Below are 14,040 nucleotides of genomic sequence, written 5' to 3'. Positions count from 1 at the left end.
AGAGCTTCCGTTCCGCCACGACCGAGAAGAACCAGCTCGTGATCATGGAGGCACTTAGTGCGGCGCAGAATCTCATAGGGCAACTCGAGTTCGTCGAGCTCTGTGAGAAGATTGGACAAAAGATCGAGACTGGATGCCGCGTCAATCACCCGGGGGAACTACCACCAAGGCTGCATGAGTCTCCCGGCGAATGATTGTTCGAATTTGACCATCGGCTCTGATTTGCTGTAGTCGGACGACATCCAAAGGGTTGGGCGGCTGGCTTTGGATATCCGTCTGAGGAGTTTGCAGATGCTGAAACTCTGGAGGATACCGTGGCGACCGAGGCGAGGCCGGCCTCACGAGGTTGAGATGATATTTGGTTGGTAGTAAGGTGACCCGGGCGATGCGACGTTCGCCTTCGGGGTTGCAAAAGGGTTCATTTCGAAAGAGGGAGCTTCCAAGCTGGGACCTAAGCTCCGTCTCTTGACGGCTTGGATTTCGTCGATATTTTCCGGTTCTCGCTGCTCCTGTGTGTCTTCGTACTGATAGCCTGCTGGGTAGTTTCCACTATCAATCGTGTTTTGCTCGAAATTGGCGTCGTAGGTAGATTTGTTCTAGTGAGCCTAGAATGGTCTCAGATGCACCTCTGGCTCCTGTTCTGCGGACAGGGTAATCATGGAATCCTTATTGGGCATGCACACCACTTGTGCCTCTTCCAACTGGATTCCCAATTTGTTTTGGAGTTTCTGGGCGACAGCTATGACATCGGCAGGCGCAGTCTCGACCACCAGCTTGTTCTCTTCCGACGCAATGTCGAGGGCTCCCGCCTTGATCGCATCCTCCGTGGCGACCTGATGCATCCGGGTCTCTGTTTGTGCCCTGTCGATCTCTCTCGGCTTGGAATTACGATGTTCGGGGATATCGAAAGTCGGAGCAGGATCACTCATGGTGCCGATGGTCGTGGTGTCCGGAGCATGGCGAGAAGAGAGACGGGGTGAGACAAGACCACACTGGCCGTGAGCAGAGCGGAGAAAGGAGGAACCGAAGGAAGCAAGCACGATCGGCACCACGAGAATTCAAAGGTTGCGAACTTGCACATCGTGTACGGAATTTTGATGGCCCCAAAGACGGTAAAGACCCTTGTACAGCCCGGCAATGCCCCCCTTGTCGACGATTTCGTCTATCCCCCCGGAAGTTGTTCGCGTACGGAGGGAGTGTCGTCTGCATGCGGACTTTGATGGCTTTTCCATGGGCACAAGGCATGTCCGCGATGAACTCTGCCATGGCGCTCGCACTCAGCTAAAGCAGCGTGCGGTTCCTGTTGGAAAAAATGTTGTCGCCGTACAGGTGCTTGAAGATTTCGTAAGAGCCATATTTCCGGAGACCCTGGGACGAGTAGCCAACGAATGTCGGTGTCCAGCCAAGAAACACGGCACGAACACCTTCTTTTGCGTCGATGGGGCTCCATCCTTGCATGTTGGACTCATAGGTCTTCGGGTCGCCTTGACGTCGGGTTTTGACTCAATCGAGAGTCTCGAGGGCGAGACGAGGACAAACCGATGTCAGGCAAGGGCACGATTTGCTGCAAGGAAGGGCTGTGCCAGTATCGTCATGTCAGGTCAGAGGCATTTGTGAAGAACATCAGCATGGCTGAGTGACTGTCGGAGCGAGCATGTCAGATGGCGGGCGGGTCTTCTGAGGAGGGTACGGGACGCCAATCCGCGGGATTTTGCATACCCCGTCGCTTACATGGACGATCCGGAAGAGCTGCGTCAACAGTGGCAAATCGTCGAGAAGATCGATGGGGAGTATCTTGTCTTGATACAGGACCACAGCCCGTTCGATGTCGCGGCATGGCATGGGAACTGCTTGCCATACAAGTCCCTCTGTCGAACAAGTCATTGAGCATTTGCAGCCCTGTGATAGACTTGTCCACCTTCGTGTTGCGGGCGGCTTCGTCCTCCATTGGTCCCCGACCTTGCTTGACCCCAACGCCTCGCCAGTCGGCAAGACGACACCAGCGACCAAGCATTTACGCGCCAAACCATCGATTTCAAGTCCTCGAGCGAGAAAGCAGACGAGAGAGCTAACGCCAACACCATTGCCATCGATAGTTCATCCTCCGCCCGCCCATATTGTCGGAGTTGCCGGGTATTGCGTCTTCCCTCTATACCAGTTGCTGGGATGCACCGAAGTCTCGTTCATGTTCGGAGATGTCGTGTCAGACTCATCCAGCAAGGTGGAGTTGACGTGAATGTAGAAGTCCCGACCTGGTTGAAGGGTTTCGGAAGTGTGAGGAAGACGACCTCAGGAAAGCGTCAGTCCAGACATGAACGGACACCATATTGAAGCATGGAAATGAAGGACAAGGCCGTTGAGGCAGTTGAGGTTGATATGCGGACATTTGTATCTCCGGTCCGGTGAGAGGCGCCACAGCCACTGCGCCACAGCGCCACGTTCAGCCAAAGTCCCAACCAGCACCGAGCCTCACCATTGTCCACCCCCAGACATGATCGTTCTCCATCATGATCAACCTCTTTGAGACACTCGCTCGGAGAGAGCTGTCACATCTTCTGTCCCCCGGTTTCTGACCTTGCGAGCTGTGAGACTGCTCGGAAGGTCAGCCGAGTGTTGCCTAATCCCTCATTAGGAAGGTCTAGCGAGCGACACCACGAAGCTTTGTGCTTGCACGTTTCGTGCAGAGCCTCATCGACGAATTAATCAGTCAATTCAATCACGTTTCGCTCACACGAGCTGCCAGTCAGACGCTGATAGCAGGAATACCACGATGGCCGAATTGAGGCACCACTACACGCCCTCACGCAAGCGGCCAGCTGCGGTGTCCCCCTCCCCTACTTCGTCGGAGGACGTCGAAAACGACCAAACCACCACAGAGGGTGTTACGTCTTCCAAAAAAGATAGTAGCGTGGTGACTACTCCCCGAAGAGGAAGCAAGCGGAACAAAGTCAGTGGCAACATCCAAGGCGAGAATGAGGCGGTCCAAGAGGGCATCACGTCGGCCGACACTATCGAACTTGAGGCGGACTCTTCTCTGGCGCAGCGAGACGAGTTTTTCGGGCGAGCTTTCCGGCTAATGCAAGAGTTCGCCGAGAAACACAAGAGAGAAGGCATGCGTGTGCATTTCGAAATTGGTCGTCCCATACCACCCCCGGCAGGTCTTTTTGCGCCTCCCCCAGACCCTGAAGACGAACATGAATGCGCTAAGCGCAACCTCTTGTGGCTGCAGGATAATGAAAATAATCTTCAATCGTGGGCTGCGCAAAAAGACCATCAATTACAACAACAACTACAACAACAACAGCAACAACGACAACAACGACAGCAACAATTACAGTATTACCAACAACTACACCGACAACGCCAACAACTACAATACCACCAACAACTTCAACAACAACACCCATACCCATACCACCAACAACTACAACAACAACACCCACACCCCCAACCACTGCCACACCACCATCAACAACAACTCCAGCAACACCAACAACTCCAGCAACACCAACAACTCCGGCAACACCAACAACACCAACAACACCAACAACAGCAGCAGCTGCTGCTGCATCAGCCTCTTCCGGCAGCCTCGTACCCTGCCCAACCGACCTACTTTCAGCCACCGATGACTTACGATAATCCGTCTTCCTTTATGCCTCCAGCTCAGATGGCTGGTTATGGTGAATTCCAGGGTTACGCGGATCAGTTCGCGCAGGTTCATCCGTCGAATGTTGAGTCATTCCATCCTCAGCCAGCGAACAGCCCGTCAACTCGCCCTCAACCATTGGCATCTTCTTTCCCGAGTGTTCAACCATCCCCTTTCTCCGTGTTGCTTTCGTCGAGCCACCCCGAGTCGCATGGTCCGCCGCCAAAGAACGAGAAACATGAGATGCCAGTCCAAGACAACGAGATCGACTGGAGCGATATAGCGGCGAAATTCAGCGGCAGCCCCCCAACAAGCTGCGCGGCAATATGAGCGCCGACTGCCCTGGGCCCGAGCCCAGGCACGCCGAGTGGGAAACGGCACGCCAGGAACGGCTGTTAAGAGGAGGACTTTCCTACCATTGGGGAGCACGTCGGGGGCTGTTGCAGCGGTAGGTGGTCCATAGACCAGGGTGGCGTTTGGTGGGTGGTCCTACGGGGGTATTGAGTTTCGGCTCGCGGCGGGGGTCGAGTCGAGGTCATGTTTGCAGCTGTGGCGTGGTTAGGGGACGAGAGGGAAGAAGGCGAGGATGTCATGGTTGATGGGTTTCGTTACGTCTGGACTGGAGTGGTGGCTGTACGGTTGGAGACGCGACGACGTGCTTAGATGTCGTACGACGCTGGGTTTGCAGGCCGTCTCGCAACGTTATTGAGAGAAGAGGAAGATGAGGGCCGGGACTTGTTGTCGGATGCGGGACTGGCAAGAGGACGCAAGATGGCTCGTCTTCGTGTTTGTCCTTGTCGTGTGTAGGTGGATTTGGCGCAAGACTCTTCTCATCTAGGTTACCAGCGGTGCCTTTCTGAGGTTGGAGGTCGTTTCTGTACGATGGAACGCGACGGTGTATTGACGACGGGTTAGGTCAATGAGCAACATACTACGTAGAATCAAGTCATTTCGTCTTTCAAGTTCGATCATTGAGGCTAGCTACGACACGTCTGTCTGACCCGGCGACCTCGCCAATGGATCATGGATGCTGCCGCTTCTCGATTGCGCCGCCTCTGCGTCCTTGGAAGACTACCGTAACAAGGGCCTCGGCGTCCCGACGCAGCCGCCCGCCATTCCCAGGCTCGGGACGCCCTTGTCTCCTCAACACAGCGTCCTCCTCCGCAGCCACAGCCCCGAAGGCGCCCCCATTTTCGAGTCCCTGATGCAGCACGCAAACCACGACACGACGGGCCGTTCTCTCCGGATCGCGAGTGTAGCGCATCGACTGAACGCATCAACACAGCAAAGTCCACGATGGGGTGACGAGCCTGCAACCCTGAATCAGACCTGCAGCTCGACCCCGCGAACGATGGAGAGAAGAATCATGGGACGTGTTTCTGATCTCGATTCATTTCACTGTATGCGTGTGCATGTCTTCGTCAGCTCCCAGTGTCCTTTAACGGCAACAACGTTAATATAAGCTTTACGCTATGGGAGCTGGAATTCCTGTGGCTGCGGGCCTCGAATTCCCCGGAAACCCCTTCGTGGGGGAGTTGAAACCCCCGGTAACTCTGGGTTGACAACAATGCAGAACTCCCGGCGCATAACAATGCAGAACTCCCGGCGCATCTCGTCATGCCTCTTCCTCTCAAAAACCAAACCGCGCCCCTACGACGGGCCTTGATCCTTACCCGCAATGATTTTGACTTGCTCATAGAGCTACCGGCCCTCACAGCACAACAAAGGCTGTCGCCCGCCAGTTTTGCGCAGCCATTCTCAAAGCCCTCAGGAGCCCTCTGCAACTTGTCCCATCTTTCAAATGCCAACTCCAGTGGGTTATTAGACACTTTCTCACTTCCAGTCTTTTGAGCGTCCACAAATCTTGCCGCGCTGCCGTGGTGGAGAAGAAGCGGTTGCTCGAAGGTTTTTTGCGAGGCATGCACCGAGGTGTGTACCACGGGCGCTCGGGAGAGAGGCAGAAAAAGAGCTCGCATCGGCGGACAGGACGCGCAGGCTGTTCTGACGAGACTTACAGGAGTGTACACCTCGAATTCAATAGAATCGAGTCCTTGTTGCATCACATCACACCGGCTCCTATCGACATGTACTGTCACCGAGAAAGTCCTGCCACTCATGGTGAAATCCTTCGCCGATGGTATTTTCACCGCGCCGGAAGACTTCAGTACTTGCGCACCCGGCTCTACCGATGTTGTGCCGATGCGACATCGTCTCGGGGCCAATGCAGCCTGCCTTGGTACACAATAGCAAGATGCACGATAAGGTGCTGCACAGAGCTTTGGTAGTGGTGCACACGGATGGAGGCTGGAAGAAGTCAGATCAGTGCAAATAATTCTCGTGATTTGACAGAAAATATGCAAAAGAAGATGCTGCGCAGTCACTGCGCTCGAAGAGTTCCTCCGTCAAAAGCACTCCAATGAGGATCAAAGTGAGCTTTCTCGGTCAGGTCGTCCTTGGGGTCGGCCATGGTTGCTGATGCTCAAGGACGGTCATGATCATCTTGAGCGAGTCGTGACGAGAGCTGCCGAGTCTTTGCAACTTGCCACAGTCATATTGAAGGAGCCGTTTGTTGGGGAACGCGATGCACAGCTTCAAGGGGGCAGCGACGCTCCGAGTCCGAGCCCAGCTAGACATCAGGACACCAAGACTGCTCAGAGCGACACCTCATGCTCACCGTCATATGGACTGGGCATTGGGGTGCACGACCTGAATTCCGGCAGAGACGATGTCAGCGGTTGAGGTGACATGTTACCTGCGGCAGAACGGCCAAACTCCAGCCTCGTGGCGATAGCCATTTTGGACGAAGAATATCAAATGATGGCCGAACACCCGCAAGACCCGAGCAGTTACACATTGGGACGCATCCACAGTCACAACGTGGTGATTGCGCGCATGCCCGAGGGGGTAGATGAGCCGGTCTCCACCGCCAACGTCGCCAAGGATATGGAGAGGACGTTCCCCGGGCTTCGCGTCGATTTGATGGTCGGCGTCAGTGGTGGCATCCCCAACCTTGCCCTGGGCGTCGACATTCGCCTGGGAGATGTTGTGGTGAGCAAACCAAAGAATTGCCGGGGAGGCGTGGTGCAATATGACAAGGGCAAGGCTGAGGATGGAGGGAAGTTCATGGTCAAAGGACAACCCAACCAGCCGCCTGCTCTTCTCTTGCGTACTTGAGCACAGCTCCGGGCTCGACATACGATGCGTCCGAGCAGGGTAACGGATTACATCAACGAGGCAATCCAACGAAACCCGATGAGTCAGGACCACGGGTTCACACTTTCACCCATACTCGATCGCTTGTTCTGCCGTATCTGCGAAGCAGACATCGAAGATCCAGCGGTGGATTGTCGTGCATTCCGCACAGCACGACGAGCACTTAAGGGTGACCATCCGGCTGTCCATTGCGTTGTCATCGCCTCGGCACACCAGGTGGTCAAAATGCGGTGGTGCGAGACCGACGACGAGATGAATTTGCCGGCTTGTGCGTGGAAACGGAAGCTGGGGCGAGGTGAAATGAGTCCTCCTTGTCACCATCACCCTTCAAGGTTGATTACTCTGCTTCTCAGATCGCTTGCACGCCGGTATACGTGACAGTCCTGCTCAGAGCTCCCATGTCGCCTGTACCGTCTTGATGACCACCAGCATCTCGATCCCGACAATCTTGTTGGATAGCAAAGACGCCATGGCGGAATTGTCAAACTCAGAAACCGCAATTGCTTGAACCAACGTGGCACAGGCTGTGGCCGAACAAGAACCTCGACCTTAGTCTGGAGGACATCTTCCAGCGGAGAGACCAGTGTCTGCGTCTCTCACTTATTGCTTACACCGCCACCGGATCCTGGCCAACTCTGCCAGCTCTCCCTCATGGTTGTCGACCTTGGCCGCGAGACCAACGAAGGAAGCCGGCCAGGGAGATAATAGCTTCATCACTCTGCAGGGCCCTCACCAGCAGCTGCCGCCTCTCGTTTGGGTGTCTAGCCTAGAACAGCTGTGAGCCCCCAACCCGATTGTCCGTATAGCCGCGGTGCAACTCCCAGCGACTTTGTCCTCGACTGCCATTGAGAGTGACGGCTATTCTTTAAGGAGTATATACAGCTTTCTTTCATATAATGCTTGCTTCGAGGATAAGACGAGGCGAAACGAAACGAAACAAGATGAGACGAGACGAGACGACTCAGGACAAGACAAAACGGACCTGCATCCATTTTCCCTGTTGCGTGAGATCGAGAGAGTGCTCTGGGAGCGGCCCATGCCTTCGTTGATCTGGCGCTTAGCTCCAGCCAAACGCTGCTCATCGTCACACACTCAGACACGAAACTCCCACCAAGATGGCGGCCACGGCGATTTGCGAGGTCGACCCGGAGACTCGAAGTAAGGTTCGCTTGCTTCGAACCTGGTTCGTCTCGAATTCGTATTAGTTCCTGATCCTTTCTTGCAGCTTGCAGCGTTGGGGAAAAAAAACCCTGGATTTTGTACGATCCGATTTCTGGTGTTGGGAGTGATATCCATCGGGCCCGTCTCCAGAGACTTGTCTTGTTGTCTTTCCCCCCCTACTCACTGTTCACGATGCTTTGCTCAGAGTCACCGGGGTGCATGTGATGGTCCGTGCGACGTTCTGGAAGACATGCAGATATGCAAGTGAAAGGGTCTGCCGATGGGAGCTATGCAAAGGCGAGGAAGCAGTCTCCGGATTGGGGTGTTCTCGCACGTGCTCAGTCTGTCGAGTAGTCAGTCCAAGTCTTGAGGAGCACCCACTTTATTTCATCCATGAATGTGCTCGAGGTCGCTGTCCTCTCCTTCCGACTGATGAAGATCGACCTGTTTCCAACAGCAGAGTCGGAACGAGGACCATCTTCCCACTTACTCGGGGCCTGTCTGGCGAGTTCGGCGACGGCCATTGACCGACCATACAGCACTAGCCATCTACATACACACCCACAAGTCAACCCTGTCGACTCTCAACCGCTGCGACCATGGCCTCTCGAACTGGGGGAGCTGGCCGTTAACATCACCTACAGAGTATATTGTGAGCAGAGGGTCGACATCTTGTTGAAACCTTGCATGCACATCGCAATCTGTGAAGGGTCACAGCTATTTTTTGCAAGGAGAGAGGACTGGTGCCACTTGCTGAGAACGGGAAGCCCGCCAGGCTGAACTGGATCGACTGACCCCGACCTGGATCAGCGGCACCCAAATTATTCACATCCTTGACACGGCGCTCTTCACATCCCTCTTCCTGATGTTGCACACCAGCCCCCGCTGCACGGCGAGCCAGTACGTCGTGGTGCGCACCCGGGCCTTGGGGTCCGCGCGCTCGATATCGTACACCACCAGCAGTGAGGGGATCACCTTGGACATCTCCATCAGGCTGATATTGCGGCCCGTGCAGGTCCGCGAGCCGCCGCCGGACTGTCGCGAGTGTGATGGGTGAGTGAGTTGTCAGAAAAGAAGAAACCAAATCAGAGAAGAGACGGGCGAGGACAAGAAACGAAACCGTGCAACGTACCACAAAAAAGGCCCTCTCCATCGCCTTCAGCTGCGCCTCGTCAGCTCCAGCCACCGCTCCGGGCGAAAGTCGGCGGCGTCGTCCCCAAAAACCTTGCGATCCCGATGGAGCAAGGCTTCCCGTACCAAGTACGCAGACGTTGACTCCACTCCCAGACTGCCGTATGCATCCGACCCTGTGTACCTTTCCCAGTGACGAGTTTACGACGGCCGCTTGCTGTCAGCCGTTGTTTGCCATACCATGGAGATCCCGGCCTCGTCTTTTCCGTGGCCAAAAGGAGAAGCCGATGCGAAGGGGACCGGCGGTACCCTCTCGTGTGTCTGGTGTTCGGCATTGTCATGACATTCTTCATCTTTCCATGGTCAGACGCTGTGGGCAGCAGGAGACCCAAACGAGTCGACTGGATGTCCGTCAGCACCAGCAGAGACTGACGAAGCGTCATTTGAGCCGGTGGAAGAGGAATACACGACGGCGGGCTCGGCAGCCATGTCAGGAGCTGGCATCGGTTCTGGCTCAAACTCTCGGATCAGAGCTCCTCCTCCACGTCGCCACAGGCAAGGTAGTGCCGACGTGGAACTCCTCGGCGGTGCAAGTGTACAGCACCGCCACGGTACATGACGACACTCATCTGGAAGGCACAGGCAGATTCCTCGGCAAGAGAGTCAAGGAAGAACCGTTCGGTCCGTGCCATGCGTCCCTGGTGGAGGACCACCTGGCCCAATCCAAAGGGACATGATTGGTGTGGACACGCAGCAGACTCGTGCCTATCATCGAGCATCGGGAAGTCGCTTCGGGCCCTGGATGGCCACAAGCAGCCGCATAAGCAGTCGTACCGACATGTCGTCGCAAGCGCTGTCAGGCTAAGTCGCAATGTCGAGGAAATCGGTGAAATGTTGCTTGCACCCATCGACTTGCCTCCGTGCTGAGGGCTCATCGTCAGTCAAGGAAGTGTCTCCGGAGCGCGAATTTCACGGCGCATTCGTATCACGGCGTGTTTGATTAATGCTCGGCAGAATCAAACCACATCGAAATTGTATGTGAATCAATTCTTCATGATATCGATTTATTCTATGCGTCATCCTTGACCTTATCGCCGTCTATTTGACCTCGCCGCCGCCTGGTTTGTATAGCCAACCTTGGTGTTTATTCCACAATAGCTGGGAAGCCATGTTGCTTGGATTCCACGAGCCTAGCAGTCTGTCTACGGACTCGCTTGCCTCTGCCACTGCCACTGCCACTGGCAGGAGGCGCTGTCGATGGGAGCAGATCGCGCACCAATTCAGGAGAGTCCTCAGACGAAGGTCTGCGGCGCGGCTGTGGCCGAACTGGCGTTGGCAGTGCTAGTTGTGCCGACCAAGTCGAAATCGATGGCGGATGGCTCTTTGGTACATCTTCCACTTCTTCGTGGCTAGTATTTTCTGTGAGGATCGGAAGCTGTCTATGTCTCTGTGGTGCTTGAGTCATTACACTACACCATTGAGAATCGGTACCCTATTTTAAGAATCCGTGATACATTGGATAAGCTCTGTAAAGAAAAGTGCTATATAAAGCAGGACATTATCGCTGTCTTCAATCGACTGCGGATTGAAGGACGAGACGACTGGAAAACCGCGTTGATAACTCGATGGGGTACCAATGAAAACCTCGTGATGCCATTCGGGCTCTGTAACACTCCATATCACTATCCCCATAGATCTCGAATCTCGCCGTACTCCGCCGGTGTCAGCTCGGGGTAGCGTTCGTCAATCTCCGGTAGGTACTTCCCGGGTCTACCGCGTTTCGTCACCTTCTCAACGAGATCCACTAACAGACCCATACACTTCACAACTCTGTTGGTGGTGGTACAATGCACTTCCACGAGTGTACGATCCCCCACAGACACAAGTGGTACGGAATCCGACACCTTCAGACGCACCAATACATTTTCGCTGCCTTCGGTGGCGGCTTAATGCGCTTCGATGAGTGTACGATTTTCCACAGGCACAAGACCATGGTTTTGTATTGGCATGGACCACGGCGTGGCGTTCGAGATGACTATTTCGGTAGAAGGCTGCATTACAAACCTGACATCGGAACCGACGCTGAAGTTGACCAAGGTGGAGCCTGATATGTTGCTTCAAGTTCTCTTTCCGTTGGAATGTCCTCTTGCACTGCTCATACTGACAGACCCACATTTTATCCACGTCTCGACCACCGATAAACCGTTGGATATCATCGTTCGTGATAGTTCCTGTGTCGGTTGATGCCTCCATGCCGGGCTCCAGGATGAGATCTGAGGTCGGTATTCCTCCCGGCGACAGAGCCGAACTGTCGGGCGTAATGAGATCTGCCCCCGGCGACGGAGCCGAACTGTCGGGCGCAATGAGATCTGCCCCCGGCGACAGAGCCGAGCTGTCGGGGGCAATGAGATCTGCCCCCGGCGACGGAGCCGAACTGTCGGGCGCAATGAGATCTGCCCCCGGCGACAGAGCCGAGCTGTCGGGGGCAATGAGATCTGCCCCCGGCGACGGAGCCGAACTGTCGGGCGCAATGAGATCTGCCCCCGGCGACAGAGCCGAGCTGTCGGGGGCAATGAGATCTGCCCCCGGCGACGGAGCCGAACTGTCGGGCGCAATGAGATCTGCCCCCGGCGACAGAGCCGAGCTGTCGGGGGCAATGAGATCTGCCCCCGGCGACGGAGCCGAACTGTCGGGCGCAATGAGATCTGCCCCCGGCGACAGAGCCGAGCTGTCGGGGGCAATGAGATCTGCCCCCGGCGACGGAGCCGAACTGTCGGGCGCAATGAGATCTGCCCCCGGCGACAGAGCCGAGCTGTCGGGGGCAATGAGATCTGCCCCCGGCGACGGAGCCGAACTGTCGGGCGCAATGAGATCTGCAATGAGATCTGACATCGACGGCAGAGTCGGCCTGTCGGGCGCAATGAGATCTGACATCGACGGCAGAGTCAGCTCATTAGGCGCAGTGAGATCTGAGATCGACGGCAGAGTCAGCCCATTAGGCACAGTGAGATCTGAGATCGACGGCAGAGTCGGCCCATTGGGCGCAGTGAGATCTGAGGTCGCCATCCGTCCAGGCGACGGAGCCGGCCAGCCTGACGAAGTGCTGCCAGCCCATGCGTTTATGTTCGTTTGCCCAAACACCGGGGGAGGCAGAGCCTGTCTCCGAGGTTCAAGCACGGGCATATCAGCCATCTCAAACAAAGATCTGGTCGGTATTCCTTGAACTCCGCTGAGAGTTCTTCTTCGTGCTCAATAACTCCTTGTAGGGCCGTCCCTCGTGCTATGGGTACTGGATAGGGTGATTGAAGGGAGGTGTGAGAGAGAGTGGTGCTGACGACAAGTTAGATTTGCTTTAAACACTGGTCAATTATGGGCAACACTCACCAGTATAGATTTGAGATGAAGACACCGTGTATAGGGCCGCAACTGTGTCTATATACGCAGATCAGTCTGCTATATTCGTCGATTGTCGAAGGAAAGTTTCATAGGAGCAAAGAGCGGTGTGAAGGGCTTCTTATACCACCCTAAGCCGCTTTCGGCTTGCCAAGCACGGACGGAAAAACTATGCTCCTCGCTCCCGAGGAGCATCCTTCTCTCAAGCTTTGAGTCTGATCACTACTGTATGTGTTGGATATTTATTACCACGGAATCCATCTATCGCTGAGTACTGCCCATCTTGAATACTGCATCCTTGACAACAAGGCTTCGAGGGCGAAGAAACTATATTGAAGGGGTGTGGTGTCACAGTTTGCCAACATGTGTCGCACACGTGAGCATTGCGTGAAGAGATATTCCCTTGAGCCTGAAACGGTGCTTGCGATAACTCCAATTCACTGCCCGACAGCTCAACCCTTCCTTTTTCTGCTTCAGACCTGTCAAGCCCTCTCGCCATATTTCAACCTCGACGTCCTGGCCGCGGAGACCGTGCGAAACGAGTAGGCGAGCGAGACGCAGTAATAGCAGGAGAAAGTTCTGAACAAACTTCACAATTCTCCCTTCCACTGTGGATGGAATCGAGTGCTCAGGCATAGAGCTCTCGGAACTTTATCAACTACTAGTGGAAGACGAGTTGGAAATCGCCGCTGTCTACCTACCAACAGGGGAACCTGATACAGGAGAAGACTCTCACCCTCAATGCACAGGCTTATTCCTATCTGCTACTAACCCTGAAGACTACGATATCACCACGAAAGGGAAGGAATATAGCACAGCAATCCTGGAGCAAAAGTACCAAACGAACATCATCACGAGCTGGAAGCCTTTTCGAAACAAACTGCGGATTCGTTACCACCGCATCGCTCCGGGATTGATCACGAGATTAAGCCGACGAAGTCAGATTCGCATAAAGTTCCCTCTAAGCGACCTTATCCGAAGTCTTCTATAGAATCGGAGGTGGCTCAGAAATACATCCACGAGCACCTGTCTAAAGGAATGGTCCGGCGATCCTCGTTCCCATTGGTCTCGCCTATCATTCTGGTCAAGAAAACAGGACGAGGATCAGATCCTGTGTAGATTACAGAGCACTTAACGTAATCATCATTAAGAATCGTTATCCTATTCCAAGACTCCGTGAAACACTGGACAAGCTGTGTAAGGGGGAGTGCTATATAAAGCAGGACCTTATCGCTGCCTTCAATCGACTGCGGATTGAAGGACGAGACGACTGGAAAACCGCGTTAATAACTCGATAGGGTACCACTGAAAACCTCGCGATGCCATTTGGGCTCTATAACACTCCCTTATTGCGATCTATCACTATCCCATAGATCTAGAATCTTGCCGTGCTCTACCGGTGTCAGCTCGGGGTAGCGTTCGTCCATCTCCGGTAGGTGCTTACCGGGTCTACCGCGTTTCGTCACCTTCCCAACGACGCCTCTGAAGCCCAAAAT

General features: G+C 54.8%; 4 protein-coding genes across 4 annotated transcripts; 2 read left to right on the top strand and 2 right to left on the bottom strand.

Annotated features, from left to right (window-relative positions):
* Nucleotides 1–338: 338 nt before the first annotated feature.
* Nucleotides 339–929, bottom strand: AYL99_11597 (hypothetical protein; the record flags this gene model as incomplete). Its single annotated transcript, XM_018843103.1, has 2 exons — nucleotides 339–596; nucleotides 627–929. The coding sequence occupies 2 exons, from the start codon at nucleotides 927–929 to the stop codon at nucleotides 339–341; spliced, it is 561 nt and encodes a 186-aa protein (XP_018687430.1).
* Nucleotides 930–2,770: 1,841 nt separating this feature from the next.
* On the top strand, nucleotides 2,771–3,976 carry AYL99_11596 (hypothetical protein; the record flags this gene model as incomplete). The annotated part of the gene is made up of 1 exon (XM_018843102.1): nucleotides 2,771–3,976. One exon carries the CDS (start codon nucleotides 2,771–2,773, stop codon nucleotides 3,974–3,976), a length of 1,206 nt encoding a protein of 401 aa, XP_018687429.1.
* Nucleotides 3,977–6,391: 2,415 nt separating this feature from the next.
* Nucleotides 6,392–6,820, top strand: AYL99_11595 (hypothetical protein; the record flags this gene model as incomplete). Its single annotated transcript, XM_018843101.1, has 1 exon — nucleotides 6,392–6,820. One exon carries the CDS (start codon nucleotides 6,392–6,394, stop codon nucleotides 6,818–6,820), a length of 429 nt encoding a protein of 142 aa, XP_018687428.1.
* A 2,025-nt stretch (nucleotides 6,821–8,845) lies between these two features.
* Nucleotides 8,846–12,343, bottom strand: AYL99_11594 (hypothetical protein; the record flags this gene model as incomplete). Its single annotated transcript, XM_018843100.1, has 3 exons — nucleotides 8,846–9,055; nucleotides 9,153–9,182; nucleotides 11,321–12,343. 3 exons carry the CDS (start codon nucleotides 12,341–12,343, stop codon nucleotides 8,846–8,848), a joined length of 1,263 nt encoding a protein of 420 aa, XP_018687427.1.
* Between the last annotated feature and the right edge of the window lie 1,697 nt (nucleotides 12,344–14,040).

The sequence above is a fragment of the Fonsecaea erecta genome (genome assembly GCF_001651985.1).
Source record: "Fonsecaea erecta strain CBS 125763 chromosome Unknown Scaff15, whole genome shotgun sequence".
Taxonomy (NCBI): Eukaryota; Fungi; Ascomycota; class Eurotiomycetes; order Chaetothyriales; family Herpotrichiellaceae; genus Fonsecaea; species Fonsecaea erecta.
Note: the sequence above shows the minus strand (reverse complement) of the source record. Positions and strands in the feature narration are given on the sequence as shown.